Source organism: Lipophrys pholis (genome assembly GCF_963383615.2).
Source record: "Lipophrys pholis genome assembly, chromosome: 1".
Classification (NCBI taxonomy): domain Eukaryota; kingdom Metazoa; phylum Chordata; class Actinopteri; order Blenniiformes; family Blenniidae; genus Lipophrys; species Lipophrys pholis.
The window spans coordinates 20,566,559-20,583,272 of NC_137635.1; the positions used below are offsets into that span (position 1 = coordinate 20,566,559).

At 41.3% G+C, this 16,714-nt stretch overlaps 1 protein-coding gene across 2 annotated transcripts; it reads right to left on the minus strand.

Moving 5' to 3' along the window:
* Window positions 1-6,138: 6,138 nt before the first annotated feature.
* On the minus strand, window positions 6,139-12,733 carry mazb (MYC-associated zinc finger protein b (purine-binding transcription factor)). 2 transcript variants are annotated; one of them, XM_080482303.1, is made up of 7 exons: window positions 11,563-12,733; window positions 11,229-11,379; window positions 10,499-10,611; window positions 9,381-9,628; window positions 8,907-8,970; window positions 8,226-8,397; window positions 6,139-7,145 (listed from the first exon to the last, which is right to left on the minus strand). In XM_080482303.1, exons 1-7 carry the CDS (start codon window positions 11,593-11,595, stop codon window positions 6,808-6,810), a joined length of 1,119 nt encoding a protein of 372 aa, XP_080338429.1. In that variant the 5' UTR covers window positions 11,596-12,733; the 3' UTR covers window positions 6,139-6,807. The 2 variants fall into 2 exon arrangements, with proteins under 2 accessions (XP_080338429.1, XP_080338428.1); XM_080482302.1 differs by having other exon boundaries at window positions 6,677-7,145; window positions 10,181-10,611; window positions 11,563-12,512.
* Between the last annotated feature and the right edge of the window lie 3,981 nt (window positions 12,734-16,714).

The window sequence follows — 16,714 nt, forward strand, 5'->3', positions numbered from 1 at the left end:
GAACTTATCCTCAGAAGGGGGAGTATTTATGCGAAGCGCCGAGGGACTCCACAGGTAGCCCATTGAGGAAAACTTTGGCAATGGTCACACCCCTCTTTTCTGTCTCGCTAACCCCAAGTAGTCACCCCGTCGCCATATGAAAGGCAGTTGACTGGAATATAGAACTTTGTGTTAATTGTGAAATTTGTCCAACTGAAAGCGCGACAGTAAATTATCAAGATGACCATGGCTGTGCGTAATTACGCATGGAAGACTTATGCTGATTAAGATTTCCTTTACACTTTCATCCAAATTAAATCCTGTCCTGAGAATCAACGTGAATTGTACAATATAGCTTTACATATAATAGATTTGTTTCTGTCACAATAATCGAACAGACTTTAATTGCAATGTATTCAAAGATTTAATTGAACGATGTTCCTCGGACCGCAGGCAGATGTTTCCGTTTGTATTAACTGAATTGATCGGTGCCAAATGCAAACAAAGTATGCACGTGAGTTAAAGACATTTCCCCTTAGAAATATTTTTTTTGTTAAGCACTGTATCAGTGCAGCATGTTTACCGTCAACATGCGATTCTCTCCAAATAAATATCCCGACAGGCCTCCAAAAATCTTACAATCTGCAAGTAAGTGTTTTTTGTGTTGTTGTTGTTTTGTTTTGTTTTGTTTTAATTTTAAGAATAAACAACAAGGTGTTGGGAAATAAAGCATACATAAAATGGACTTAATTAGCGCATCCTTAGAAGTAATTAAATATGTTGCATCAATTTACTCAAAACGAGAGAAAAACAGCGGCACTGTGTTTTTGCTGGGGCAGTTAAGATATGGTGATTCTAAGAATAATATTTTTTTCAAATGTCTAAAAGGTTCATAGTTCTAAAAGACCCGTTCCAAACTTGGATTTATATTTTAGGTCCCTAGGTTCGCCCCCAATGTGTCTATTATCACTTTTTTATGGTTATTTTATCAGTTGGTTTTTTTGTTGTTGTTGTTTTGTTTGTTTTGTCAACTGAAAGGAGCAATCAGGTCAGCTTGTGCATTAACTGGGAGTATAAGACGGTTTAAGGTTCAACATCAGTGTTATTACAACGCTTAGAGCAGAAGTGTCATAAATTCATAATCCGACTGAAGAGGCACCTTTTTCAATGTGTTATGTAATTAATAATATTTGATCATTTCTTGATAAAGGGTGAAGTTCACTCAACAGTTTCAAAACTCGCTCTGGAATGTAGTGACTCACTACCGACATTTATAAAATCGAGACCTTCCAGTAAATTATAAATTAGAATTTATTATTCCCCCTGGCGTCGAGGCCTGTTGCCGACCCAGTAGAAGGTGGTGCAGGTTTCTGCTGGACTCCTGCGCTAATCGGCAGAACATTCCTCTTCTCCATGACCTTGATGTAATTGTTTGGCTCCAAGGTGTTGTCCCGACCACAGGCTGTACAGCAGTGGTGAGCGACGTGCTCTATGGGGAAGAAGTGGCATTTAACCCCCAGATGAAAACAACACAGTCTGGTTGGTGTCCAGGGACTCCCCAGGAAAAACACACAGGCCATGCAGGGGGAAAGAACATTGTAAACCCCCCCCCCACAGCTATATGGTTTGCTCCTTATATGATCTGCAATTACAGAGCAATGTGATATTCCGACTGACCGTCATTTAAAAAAAAAAAAATCAATTAGTTAATCCATTAATTAAACTGAATGCAAAAAAAACAACAACAAAAAACACAGAATTTACATATTCTACCTAATCCCCATGAAGGCCAAGAAGCAGGCTCAACTTGTGCACTTAAAGTAGAATCAGTATTTGATCCACACCAACCTTCACTGGTTAATGTATGAAATGTTGGATCTTCAGGCCTGGTGGGGAGGTGGCTGCTGCTGCCTCTGGACCTGAGCTGCTCCTTGATGAGTAGACTCGGGTGATTAAAGCATCTTATTGGAAGTTTTCAAAAAGCACATACATCATCAGATTTAATATATATGGTCAGATATCAAGAGATATATGAGTGTTGGTTGATTGCAGCCTCAGTGTCTGTGGCAATTCATGAAGTGCAGGAAGAAATCCCTCAAAATAGAGATTTATGGGAAGATTTAATCTTAGTTGTACGACTGAAGATAGAGCACGATGGATATTAATCCATATAAGTTGGGGTCACCAGGGGGGCTGGCGCTGCAAAATCCACACAGAAAGACCAAACTTGAACCATGGATATTCTTGGATGTTGCGTTAATGCTAATCACATTCCCACTATGTGGAGCCCCACATGGATTTTGATCATTATTGATAATTCAGGAAGTGAGTGAAAAGGTTTCTCCTGAGCTTCGAAATGTTATAGAAATATGTGCTGCTCAATATATGAGACTTATTCGCTCTGGATGCAGAGATGAAATATACAGACAATAATTCCAAAAGTGTCAATCTCAATAAAATGGTTAAAATTATTCGCTCAAAATGATTGAGGATGCTAAATAACCCACTGCTTTATCGGGTGCACAATTTAAAAATGTTCTATGTGTGAAACAGTTGTTTGTAAACTCTCTCTCATTTGCATGAAATTCCTTATAATTCACTGATTGATTTGGACTGTTGGTTAAATCACACAATCCACAGAGAAAAGGTGCAAAGAATGCATTCGAAATATCCTCAAAAAATACTGTTCATGGTCTTAAAGAATGAAGCAGGTGCTGGATGGGAAAAGGTGGACAGACTTTGAACTCTGGAGCGCCTGTTTTCTCCACCAGCTGAGTCACAGCGCCCCCTTCAGGCTTCTTTCTCATGGTGCAGTCGGTGCGAGCGTTTGTGCCGAGCATCCGGATTGATCCCGTACCAATCACATAACTCTCTGAAACATCGGTTTTTCCATTCCTAAGAAGAAAACTGTACATTTCACAATAACAATGCATGCAATTGTTCTTCTTCTTCTTCTTCTTCTTCTTCTTCTTCTTCTTCATTCTTTCTTCTACATTTTAGTTCAGGGGCCACATGCAGCCCAATTTCATGTTCAGTGGACCGGACCAGTAAAATTGTGCCATAATAAGCATTAAATTTAAACTTTAAAGTGTGTCTTTGTTGTGGCGCAGAGAATACATCATGAACACGTCAATACAACAAACATCTATTACAGAAAATGACAAGAATGTCAACATAAGCTCAACTTTAATGACACCTTCTGCTGCAAAATACAGTGAAATTTCCAGAGTCTAAAAATCTGTTAAATTTTATTTTATTTATCATTTTACTTATTATCATTCTTCTTCTTCTTTTTTTTTTTTTTTTTTTTTTTACCGTTTTCTTGATGGTTTGGTGGGCCGGATTGGAGTCTCTTTTGGAGCCAGTTGTAGCCCACAGGCCTTATGTTTGACGCCTCTGATCCAAACACAACCTCCATCAGTCAGCAAAGACATTTCAGATACAAAAATATTTTTACAGTTGTGGTACAACCCCATTTTCACCTATTTAAATTATGGTGCATACAAACACTAGACACTTTTTTTAATGTGAACAAATCATTAAAAACCCACATCTTAAAGCACTGCTGAGATTTGAATCTTTTATGTCGTTTACAGTATAGACGCTTTAACCAGCTGAGCAACCGCGCCTCCTTGTGGCTATAGTTTGGGCTGCAGTAGAAATGCAGACTAAACGCTTTGTTAAAAGCAAACTTAGAAGCAAAGCTAGTAGAATATAATTAAAACTAGTTGAGAATTAGTTAAGTTAATACAGGTATTTTTTTATGTATAGACGCTCTGTGAAGGAGGGAATAAAGCTTATTAGGATATTTTAGGTTCAGAAAATTCCTTATGTTCTGCACATACATAGGTGAGAACTTTCTGGCACATTAAATCAGAATCAAAATACTTTAATAATCGCAGGAGGAAATTTATTGTAATTATAAATTCATTTAACTTATATAGTGTTTCATTTCCACTACTTCAGTTGTCCCAGACCTTTCCATTATTAATCACATTCACACACACACACACACACACACACACACACACACACACACCAACAGCGATGGCTGCACGCAAGAGGCTCAACCTCCAAGGAGTTCAGTGTCTTGATAAAAGACAACCCTGCGATTGAAGGAAAATACAAATTTAAAAAAAGAAGAAATGTGTCATCTCTTCATCAGTTAATAAATTATGTATTTTATATATTTTCCTTTTGTACAAACCTCCTGAACAAAGAGATTTGAACTGATTTCAGAGTCACTGAAGTCTGAATTTGTGCATATAGACATGGTACTGAAATGTTAAATATTTTGGGGCATTTTCTTTTCACTATTTGTGCTTTAGAGATCAGGACTTACATTTTCCACAAGATGACAACATCAGGATATAGAGAATGTTTTCCTTTGTATAAATCTGTCATTGGTGAAAAACTGTTAGATAAGTAAACATTCTCTCTTGATTAATTTCAGCCACAGACGACAGCAGCTGGAAACAACAGGACCTCCATGATATTATGGGCCTCCTTTTAAATAAAATCGCAGAAGATGAGGTGTAAAAAGTGACAAAGAAAACATGTAAGTACAGAGATTAAAAAGGCTGTGTGTGTGTGTGTGTGTGTGTGTGTGTGTGTGTGTGTGTGTGTGTGTGTGTGTGTGTGTGTGTGTGTGTGTGTGTGTGTGTGTGTGTGTGTGTGTGTGTGTGTGTGAAACCAGTATACCAGGTAGAAATAAGTGAAAAGATGACCACACAAAACATCAGCTGTTTACTCTTTTTACTTTAAATTGTCCAAATTACAAAATAATAACATGATCTCTACTTCATCTACAAAATAACAGAATATTTATGACTGTAGTAAGCATCATTGATTTAAATTTTTTTTTTGCTCTAACAACCTTTTAGACATGCATACTGTTGAGAAATATAAAAATATAAATATAAATACATCCCATTAATATTCTTAATTAATCAATGACTAAGATTTGAAATATTTTATCATAAAAGAATTAAAATGCAGTTGAGTACGATAAGGCATTAAGATGTATCACAAGAGCTGTACAGAATCCTAGAGTAGAGGTAATATTCTTTTTTCTTATATCCGAGTGTAATGGAGAAAACCTAAAATTAACTCATAATAAATCACTAATTTTCTCAACAGGAAGAACATTTTTTCTTTTAAAAGAGAGAAAAGGAAAAAAAAGGAGAGAGAGAGAGAGAGAGAGAGAGAGAGAGAGAGAGAGAGAGAGAGAGAGAAAAAAACAACTCTACAAATTTCAAAGTAACACATGAACACAAAACTGAGAAAGCACTCCAGTACGAAATCAGGATTTGTTTACAGCGTACGCAGTGGTGTTGTCAAACGTTCATTCATTGTACTCCTCTGCCTGGCGGGTGACTTTAGAAGCCCTTGCAACACCTCACATCACTCACAGACCAAGTCAAAGCGATTGACATACCCGACGGACAGGTGACCATTCACTACGTGGTTATTGTAGAAAGAGAATGACATCATGTGCTATACAGAGAGTTAAAACCACTAAAATCTAATGCATAAGTCTCACTCGCTTGACTGGTATGTAGAGAAAAACAAAAGGACTATGGCGATGACAGTTACAATCGAATGAATGGCCAACGATGTTAAAAATAAAAACAAAAACAAAACAAAAAAAACGATTCTGAGCAAAATCAACAATTTTATAAATATTATTGTTTACAGTTAACTAACAGAGTGGAACTGCTGAAAGTTCATTTTGCCATGACAGCTCCCTTAATGATAAGCATGACTGAGCTTGTTTTCATGCAAAAGGTAGTTCTTAGGTTCAAGAAGTTGCCATGTCAGAAGCCGAAGTGTTGATTAGCTGTTGTGTTGTTTAGTTTTTTTGGAAAGGCCAGATCCAGAGAGGAAGACTCAGAGCAAGACAGTCCCAAGAAATCTAACCCCCCCCCACCCCCCCACCCCCCCCCCCCCCCCCCCCGCTCCTTTTTTTTTTTTAATCCTCGCTGAATCTCAGAAAGGAACATTTTAAGGTGCGTGAAACACAACTTTCTTCTTTCTCTGTACCTTAAGGAAACTAATGAATAAGTACGTCCCACAATTCCACAACACGCACGGTCATCTGTCCTGATCTCTGATCACTCCATGACACTCCATGACACTCAATGAAATGGCGATACAGCTTCAAAAATCAAATGTTGATTTTTAATTCTGTGAACACACAATCTAACATGCGATGGAAGCCCGGACTTATGCACACCCAAACACACCGTATCCCTTCGAATGCGTTTCCCTCATTCTGAGAGCCACAAAGCCTCCCTGCTACTTCTTGACGCGAGCATTTTGGATTCTTAGTAATCGAGCTGCAAAATGGAGGTAAGATCAGAGCTGGTGTGAGATATACAGTACTTGGTGCACTTGCAGAGAGCAGCCTGGGTTGAGGGTGGGGGGAGAGAGAGAGAGAGAGAGAGAGAGAGAGAGAGAGAGAGAGAGAGAGAGAGAGAGAGAGAGGGGAAAGTAATACAGTAGATGCTCATAATACCACAGTTTCATTTGAATATGAAGATTCACCAACACATCCATGTTTGTCGTTGGTGTCAAAAGTCCTTTTTGAATCACTTCTGTTTTTCCGGTTCTGCTTTTCTCTGGTCCTCCTATGTCTGCGGCAAAACCTGCCGTAGAGCGCCGACTGGCGTTAATCTCCCTCACCTTTAATCCCGACCTCACCTGTAAGTGAGGAAAGCATCTACAAGTATCCTCAACCTTCTCTGACCTCCACTCTGCTGAGGGACCGGGGCTTTTTTTTTTTTCTTGTTTGTTTGTTTTTGTTTTAACCGCTGAGCTCCCCCTCTGCTAACTGTGAGTCTGCGGCGCCGCGATGCTAGAGCAGTCCGTGACCAGCAGGTCCACCACCGTGTTCCCGGTGACGTACACGGTGGGCGCCGTCACCATGTTGCTGAGGGACACGGAGCTGCTGGCGGCCACGTTGGAGGTGGCGGGGTTGGGGGCGTTGTTGCCGTGGGTGCCCATGTGTCCCTGGAGCTGGGTGGGCGTCTTGCAGTGGACGCCGCACAAGTGGCAGACGAGGACGCCGCCCGACGCCGTTCCGCCAAAGCCCCCGGGGCTGTCCTTCCACTCCTGCCCGTGGTGCTTCTGGGCGTGGACCCGGAGGTACGTCAGCGTGGTGAAGCCTGAGTGGCGAGAGGCGAGCGGAGACGCAGAGGTCACGACAACGGTTGAACATGGAGAAGGTCAGCGCGACGCAATAAACGAAAATCAGCAACATGAAGTCTGCATGAAAATAATCATTTAACCACATTTACAGAGTTTGTTATTGTAATTACTGTAGTAATAAGTGAATTTGAAGGTACGAAATATGCATGTTGACTCATTAACACTTTATGCGGCAGATTTGAAAACAAAAATAAAATTCTTATCCTAAACATTGAGATCAATGCTGCTGCTTGCTTTGTTCAGTCTTCTTGGTTAAGGTCAAGTATATGTTCTTATCAGTCACTTTAATAACAACAAATACACTAAAACTGGGCCAGAACAAATCATTGTACTATTTGGAGTGTGGTATTTCAATGCACGTCCTATAAAAGAGATCAAATTCTACAATTCTCTGCATTGAATAATTAACCACAATTCTCATACGTCTGAATTCACAGTGCTGACCACGAGGGTGAGATTTCTGTGGCTGTGACAATAATTTAAATTTCAGTAAACCAACGAAACACAACATCACACAGTAAATATGATCTCAAACTAAATAAACACAAAGTCCTGATGTGATCTCGAAAGTTGGGAGGCAAGCTGAGCAATCGAGCTTTAAAACACTGATCTTATTTCTGTTGTTAGTCATGTGACCAAATCTGTCAAACCTACTGTTTCACCTAAGTTGATGAAATCTTTGTCGCAGCAGCGAATAAACGAAGATAGAAAACCACAGTCCAGCTTATCACAAAAAAAAAAAAAAAACAGATTCGGTCAGAAAACCTCGCCCTCACGAGGTCGCCGAGCTGTGACATTACGAAGTTCCTGCTCTCGAAAGTAATCTGATTATTACTCGGAGGATCAGAGATCCGCAGAGGAGGATCGAGTGACTTCTGGAACGAGCAAACTGAGCGCCTTCCTTCTGTTTCCAGAGTTTTATTTAGTTTTAAGTGTTACTGCACTGAGAAGGCCATTTCCAGCTGACCTTTGACCCGACACCAGAAGACGAGAGACACACTCGGTGTGACAGAGTGAAGCGGCGGTCACGGACTCACTGCGGTTGCAGAGGTGGCAGGCGTGGTGCTGCGACTGGTTGTGCACTCTCATGTGATCCGTGATGTACGCCGCAGACAGAAGCTTCCCGCAGATGTGACAGGGCACCTTCTCCTCATGGCGGATCATATGCGCACGCAGACGATCCTTGGTAGCAAAGCTGGACTCACAAGTCTGTGGAGGTGAGAAAACATTGGGCGATTGGGGGACGAACGAAATACAAAAATCGACAAAAAGCTCCTGTGTGCATTGCATTTATGTAAATGTCTTTAGTTGTTGTCTTGTTTGTGTCGAGATCCAGCTTTGAGATGCTGCTTAATTATAATGTGATTACAACGAGGTACCAGCTCCGGGTTCAACGATTCAAACGGACTTATTCGAGTTCAGTTTCCATGGTAACATCTTCAGTGTTCATTTGTTCACGTCAAAGCACAAAGAAAAGATGTGTCTCTGTGTGGACTCGTACCATCATGCTGCCTATGGAGGAAACCTTTCATTTCTGAAGGGACGACATGTTTGAGAGCCCGTGCCATTTGTTAGGGTTCTATTTAGGGTAGGTAGTCGTTCTAGCTGAGTTGAAAGTAAATTTTTAACCTCGAATCCCCTGCAATGCTGTGGACAACGTCCAACACAAATGGACTGAGACGAGAAAAGCTTCTAACGCGAGGTAAAGGAAGACGTACTGGGCATTTGAAGGGTCGCTCCGAGGAGTGCACCTGCCTCACGTGACTGTTGAGATGGTCGGGCCTTCGGAGAGAAAGACAGGGGAACGTATTAGAACCCGAAGAGCAACAGGTGTGGTCCTTCTCAGGACTGAGACAAAAAAAATGACAAACTTCAAACCTTCACTGTTCAAAAGTGAATTACAGTAAAATCACAGCGAAACCTGACACATATAATGAATAATAATAAATCTTCCACGTCATACATTCTCCCTGCTTGTGTGGTTTTTTCTGTGGCTACTCTGGTTTCCTTCCACCGTCCAAAAACATGTATTTGAGGGAAATCGGTGGCTATAAATTGCCCGTATGTGTGAATACGAGTGTGTATGAGACTGTCATGTCTGTGTGTTTGGCCAGGCGACCTCTCCAGGGTGTTACATTGCCTCAGTATATCCAGCTGGGACTGTGTGGAAGACGCATGTATGACAGTATCACCTGGAGAAAGCTTTGCCACAGTGCGGACAGATGTAGGGTTTCTCCACGCCGCCCTGGTGCGAGCGCACGTGGTGACTCATGCGATCCTTCCTCTTGAAGCGCTGCTGGCAGATGGGACAGGAGAAGGGCTTCTCGTCCGAATGGGACAGCCGGTGGCGGTTGAGGTGGTAAACATCCCGGAAGGCCTTTCCGCAGGTCTCACAGGCGTGGTTCTTCCTCACGGGGTTGGGGTTTGGATTTGTGGGCCGCTGTGATGAAACAAAGATAAAAAATAAAAATAAAAACACTCTAGAGTTCAGGTGGGAAGTAGAAAGATGTGCACTAAAACTAAAACGCTCAATTTCACTTCAAAGTTATCAGTTAATCAGTGTTGAAATCATGCAATAACATACAGATGCTCTGTACACTGAATCAAATGTACCAATGTCGCATGTCATGACTTGTGATTTTCATGTTAGGTGAGACATTTTAACGCCGGAGTTTTTATTATCCGCTGTCACACTGTTTGTGTTACAGAGAACATGCAGGGGAGCGAGGGGGCTTCTAGCACTGTGTTTCTCAAACTGAGGAGCAGTGCCAAACACTGGGATGGAAGTAAAGGGTCCCAGAACTTATTACCGTTCATGGATTTTGTTCAGAGGAGTTTAACACACTGGAGGAGGATCAGTCAAATATGAAGCAGGTGACATACAGCAACTGCCCACGAGTCCCGAACCATCCCGGTGGCCGGGCAGCTTAAGAAACAACATGCTTGAAGGTTTGGGGTTGACGACAGCCATCTCCACAAGGCCCTGACCCACCTGTACTGTCGCCCCTGTGGCCATGACGACAGCAGCAGGAGGCGGAGCATGAGGGTTAACACTAGCCATTACGTTTGGCATGGCAACCCCTTCACCATCCTGGCCACCCAGAGGTGGCTGCTGTGCCCCCGCCAGCACGCCGGGAGGGGCGAGAGAGGGAGGCACGGAGAGGTGCAGCAGGGAGAGGGGCACCGTTTGCCTCTCCGCCCTCCCCCCGACCCCAACCGCCATGACAGACAGGGCCTCCGCCACCACCTGGCCGGCCGCTCCCTCCTTTGCTCCCTCCGCCTGCTCTCTGGCCCTGTCCTTCATGCGTACCCCAGTGTGGACCGACTGGTGCCGCCGCAGGTTGTAGTTGTTCTTGAACTGCTTGTTGCAGATGGCACAGATGTGCTGCACGCGGGTCGGCCGAGACACCGGCTTCACTGGGGCTGAGGAGGAAACACAGAAAAAGAAGGGTTAAAAGATAGTTGTGTTTTTTTTTTTTTATATATAGCAACCTTCCACAATAAAAGGCAGCATGACATTGAGTATTTGTGTGAAGATATCACAGTGTAAACTGTTGAAAACATCATGTAAAGCATGTCTCTCTTGGTGTTTGGAGATGAAAACACAGTTTCCCATTAATCCCGAAAGAAATCAGTAAAAGAACAAACAATAAAATACAAAGATATGACATTGTATTTAATCTCTTATTACTCAAATACTTTAGTCTAATAAAGTGCCAAGGTGAATTTAAATGAACTTTTCTTGTATATTATTTGAGTTGAAGCAACTAACTTAGTAACCAAAAGAGATAGCAACACATCAAACAGTCAAAAGGAAATGTTTTCATTACTGTAAGGCTCAATTTCAGAGAGAGATAATTTGACGAGATATGTGGAGATTAACTATCATCTATAATCATTGTAACATCTCGCAAGAGGAAGGTTATACGTTTGGTGTGTGTGTCCTGTCCGTCCACATGTCCTGTGTTACCTGTCTGGCACCACACTACTAATGTCACACTTGTTCTCATCCACAGGTGGAGAGTGAAGAGTCCCCTCACCAGGCAGAGGTTCCTCACTCAGAGCAGTAGTGTCCACAGTTGAAGGAGGCTGTGCTATGTGCTCTGTGGGTGGGGTCTGGGGAGAACTCGTATGCACTGGCAGGAGCTCTGATTGGAGGCTCCCCTCCACTTGGTTTTGGGTGGGAGTACTCTGGAGAAGCAAGGAGAAGGCCATCACCAAATGTAAACACAAGTCACCGCATTATCTTTGTTGAGATGCCACGGTGTTGATGGGGCTGCAGGACGCACAGAATGCGCGCTGTCAGAGTGGGGGAGAAAACAACAAGCGCAACAAGAGCAAACGAGGCCAGCCATGCCTGCTCAACAAGCCTACCTGGAAGAGAAAATTGCTCCAAGCAGCATCCATTTTGCGCCACAGCGATGGAGATTATAAAGTCAGCTGGTGATTGAGATCGAGGAGAGCAGTCTTTGCATGGTTTGTGATCGGCGCAGCGACGATCGGGGCGCAGACAGGCGCCTGTCCTGCGGCACACAAAAACAAAAAAAAGGGCTTCCGGGATTCTCGCGAAAAAAAAAAGAAAAATGTGAATAAAGTCGTCTGCGATCGTATGTTTTTTTTTTTTTTCTTTCTCTCTCTCTTATTGAGGTAGTAGCCTTAGTGCTGTGAATTAAAATGCACGCCGCCGTTGAGTAATGCGGGCTGCAGTACGCAGGCGGGCGGACGGGCAGCGGTGGAGGAGCAGGCCACCGCCGCGAAACGTTTCCTCTTTGACTTTGCTTTCCAACTTTCAAAACCCACTCCGGCACCAATCTGATCACACGCAACCACACACAACAAAACTACTCTCAAAAACAAAACCACAACTAACAAAAAAAGAGGATCGCATCCAAGAGTATTACACTTTAGCTACGAACAAGAAAACCAATCTACGTGAAATAAATGCCTTTTTACGCACGAGAACACATATGGGTTATAACACACGTATCTGGTAGCACGGCGGGTCATGCTTTGTTTTTAATTTATGGATCTATTTTTTCCGATTTCCCCCCCCAATAGGCCAATCGGGTGTTTGTCGAAGCCTCGTTGTTGGATTCAAGCCGTGACCCCGGCGCGCGGCGCTCTCGCCGGGCCGCAGCCTATCGCTCCACCTCGGCCGTTCAGCTGCGAGGATGTCATCTTTCTTTTTTTATCGCCCGCGCTCCCTCCTCCCTCCCTGTCTCTTTCTTCCTTTTCTTTTTTAATTCCTCTTTCTTCTCCCCCTCCTCTCCTTTTCTCGCACCGCTATGTCCCACTTGCTCTTAAAGGGATGGGGTTTCCTCTCTGGACACCCCCCTCTCATTTCCGCCTGTCGGCAGAGTCCGTCCTCTCCCCTTCCTTCCTGCCTGTTTAGGCCGACGCAAAATGCTCTCCGCTCTTTTTTTTTTTTCTTCTTTTTTTCTCCTCCTCCTCCTCCTCCTCCTCCTCTTCTTGCTCGGGCCTGAGCGGATCTGCAGCGTTGGGAAAAAAAAAAACAGCCAGAACCACTTTCCATTAACGGCGAGATGACAGACGCATCTTAAAGGGCAGTGCGCGCGCGGCGCGCAGATCCTCCCAGCCAGTAATAATGATGTCAGAGATACAGGACGGCACGAGAGCGGCACACAATGGATGGATGGATGGGAATAATGTCAACAACAAATATGTCTGCTTAGGGGAAGACAAAAAAAAAAGAAGAAAAGATTAACCCTTTATTGGGCAACCATTTCTGATTCCTGAAAAACTAGATAGATAGATAGATAGATAGATAGATAGATAGATAGATAGATAGATAGATAGATAGATAGATAGATAGATAGATAGATAGATAGATAGATAGATAGATAGATAGATAGATAGATCTGTAAATTGCACATCAGTCCAATTTGAGTATATATTTTTTCTGTTATTGTGTTGTTGTTTGTTTGTTTGTTTGTTTTTATTGTGTTTTGAAGAACGGGGCACCTACTATCAGTTTGATCTTCTTTGTGCTCCTTTTGAAACCATCAATGAAATGAGCTTCATGAAATCTGAGACAAAAAGAATATAACATAACTGAAATTAATAAAAAGAAAGAAAGAATTTAAAGGAATCTCTCGCCATCAATGATTTTAAAACTAATGTTCCTCATGTATACTCATGTATAGTACCTTCACTGTGTTTTAGTAAATGTATGTATAAAGCTCATAAAGAAGCTTTACCAGTGTCCAGAACAGATTTTCAAAACAGGTAAGCTGTAATTTAAAAAGATCACAGATCTTCACAGAAGGTTTAGGACCAACTTTATGAGAACATCGTATTTCGATTTATGGTAGAATTTAGACAAGGAATCAAAACGATCTAAATCACATGCAATATTTAGAAATGTGATTAAAAAACAGCATATTATTGAAATACAACGAAACTAAGTAAGAGAATCATAAAGTTTGTAATGAGTGAAAGTGGCTGTGCTCAGACTTTACAGTCATGTTTGTTTTCAGTGTTCGTTGTAAAATGATTGTTTGATATAAAGGGGCAAAGCACAAAGCTTTATTCCTAATCTTCTCCCTTTCATTCAGAAGTTCTGAAAACTTTGTATTTTATTGTATTGAATTGTTTAATTTTTTAAAAGTTAATGAAGAAATTTAAAGAAAATTACAAAAACAACATGATAAACCACAACATGTCAACACATGTCAAATGCATGTGACATTTTTTCTACAGAGTACTTTTATACTATCTAATAGTGTTTCACGGAGCTCAGGTCAAACATTTATTCCAAACAGGGAATTTCTTAAGAATCCCCTGATTTTGACCCATTTTGCACTCATAGATAGTCTATAAATGTGTTTTAAACAACAGATCATAACATTTTCAGTCGTCTTTCCAATGAGTGCCATAAAGGGTTAGAATATGTACTTTAATTAAAAGCATGCTAGAAAAATAAGTATCAGTATTAATGATGACTGATCGTCTCTCTTTAAGCGACGACTAATAATATAATACTAATTGCAAGTTACTGAAAGTTAACTAATTTGAAGGGGAGCCCAATAAGAGTGGTGGTTAGCAGATGGTTTATTTTAATAATGAAAATATTTCTCTGCATTTAACCCTTCCCAGTGAACCTTAGCTCCACGTACTGTGGCTGCTGCAGTGTGGTATGAAAGGTTGTTGAATAGTTACTTGGAAAAGCAACACACGTGTTATGTCTCTCTAAATAAGGCCATTTTTAATGTTGTATTATTGTGAGTCGCCGTCACTGTGATCTGGTTATAATGACTGAACCACTTATTGAGCTCAGATGAAGTTAACTTATTTGGACACGCAGTATTTTGCTCAATTTCAAATAAATCAATGATTATTAAAGTCTGATAAATTCAACTGATGGCAACAGATCAGCTGAGATAAACAAACAACCTGGAGACAGCAGTGATTGGAACTTATAAAGGTGAATTCATGTTTATTTCAGGCTGTCAATACATCTGTGGAGAGAAAAAAAAGCTTTTGCTGATGCCAAAGACACGGCCGCTTCGCAGCTTTTACTGTATGACAAAAATAAGAACAAGCCAAGGCAAATTTCAGTAACTATGATAGTATTATTTTGTAAAAGTATTAATTCACTACGATCACGGCCACTTTTTAACCTAATTTAAGTTGCATTGTCAATAACATAAAGTCCATGGTTATAACAAATGACCAAATGTGGGAGAAGACTGAATTAAATGTGATATAACAGTCAAAAGTTCAGATTTCAGAAAATGAAAAAAGAATTTGTACTCTATTTTTAATCATCATTAAATCTCAATGAGACGGAGCACCTGCAGCCCTGGGATAAAAAAGATTAGGGGAATCTACTGTGCATCTTCTGCATAATATTGAGCTTTTATAAATGTCCAATAAAAACAGTGTTGAAGGAAACACTTCATCCGTTTGCACATGTAGGATCTTTTTTTTCTGATCTTTTGTTGCTGTGGCAGTAATGAAATGACTGAAATCTAAATGTATCAACAGACTATATGATCTTAAAAAGTTTGGTTTCAGAGAGGATGACATAAATAAGACCAACAAAACAGATTCAGACATTTCAGCATTGGATAAATTACTTTTTATGATTGTAGAAGCTAATACAGCAGGTCTTCTGAATATGAAAAACATGAATAAATCCAAGCCAAATCAAGACAGGTTAATGTGTTAATATCAATTTATTATCTTTTTTTTTTTTATTACTTTTTAAAGCACCCCATTTCTTTTCCAATACATGTGTTAAGACCCTTCTTCCTTCCCCTCGTCAAGCTTGGATTTGCTTGATTTGAGTATTTGATAAGAATTTCCGCCCCCTAAAAATCTCAGCATAACACAAGCGCCGTGTGCGCCGCGTCTCCATCCTTCATCCGTCATCCAGGCGTGATGCAGACACTCTATCCGCTCTCGCCGTGCCTCGAAAAGCACAGCCGATGATCCCCCGCACACAGAAAAAGGCCTTCCTGAACCCGCCAGTCTTAGTTTATATAAGGAGTTTATGCATGCACTGAGATTCCAACCAAGCATAAAGTAGTAGGTTATACAGGGAATTGTCTTGAGCTGGTGTTTCTGAGTCATACAAACATCATGGTGATTATCTTTTAGTTTTTTTCCTTTTTTTTTGTTTTTTTAGAATTAAATTATTAATAATAATAATAATAATAATAATAATAATAACAATAATAATAATAACAATGATGATTATTTTCAAAAACAAAAAACAAAACAAAAACAAAGTCCAGTTGTTTCTGATCCCCTTCAAGTAAACGGAGGCCCTGGAGAAGTGGTGGTGGTGGTGGGGTGTCACGACCTTTGGGGGGGGGGGGGGGCCTCAGAAGCTTCATGCTTGATAAACACTGATTGGCGTGTGCAGTGAGCGGACGGGCTGCTGCTGTCACTGCTGCTGCGCCGGCACAAGAGGGTGCGCGTCCACAGCAGCTCGGTCGACGCCCGTCCTCTCGCTCCTTCCTCTTCCTCTTCCTCCAGCTTGTGATTGCACGCGGCGTGTTTCAGCGGCCAGATTATCAACATATGGAACCCCGAACCGAAAACCTCAAAAAAACTAAAAACTAAAAAATCTGAAGGAAAAACCAGCGTTTACATTCCTGTGGCCAATTGTTTTTTTGTTTTTTTTTAATGTCCCTCTGGTTTTTTTTTTTTTTTTTGTGAGTCCAGAGGAGGAGGTCAGAGTTCATGTGAACAATGGTGGTGGGGGGTGGGGGTGTGGGGGGCGTTGCTGTCGGAGTGTCTTTCAAAGTTCACTTGTTTCGCTGTCTAAAGAAAAGTGGCAATATAACTAGACTTTACCGCTCGACACACACACACACAGAACTCATTAACAATTATTAATAATCCCTTATTAATAATCATTAATACCTTGAACACACACCACACCTGACAACAGTTTTTATTCAGCTATTTTGTTTTGTGTTTTTTTTTTTTTTACTTTTTTTTTTGTTCTTTTCGTTTACAGTCAAACGTGGGCCCTTTTGAGTCTCGCAAGAAAAAT

Excerpts from the sequence above, each read along its gene's own strand:
- mazb (XM_080482302.1), bottom strand. The coding sequence starts at position 11,595 with ATGGATGCTGCTTGGAGCAATTTTCTCTTCCAG. Across the intron at positions 10,612-11,228 it reads GAGTGAGGAACCTCTGCCTG|CCCCAGTGAAGCCGGTGTCT; the intron begins GTGAGGGGACTC and ends TTTCCTCCTCAG. Across the intron at positions 7,146-8,225 it reads CTGCCACCTCTGCAACCGCA|GCTTCACCACGCTGACGTAC; the intron begins GTGAGTCCGTGA and ends CTCGCCACTCAG.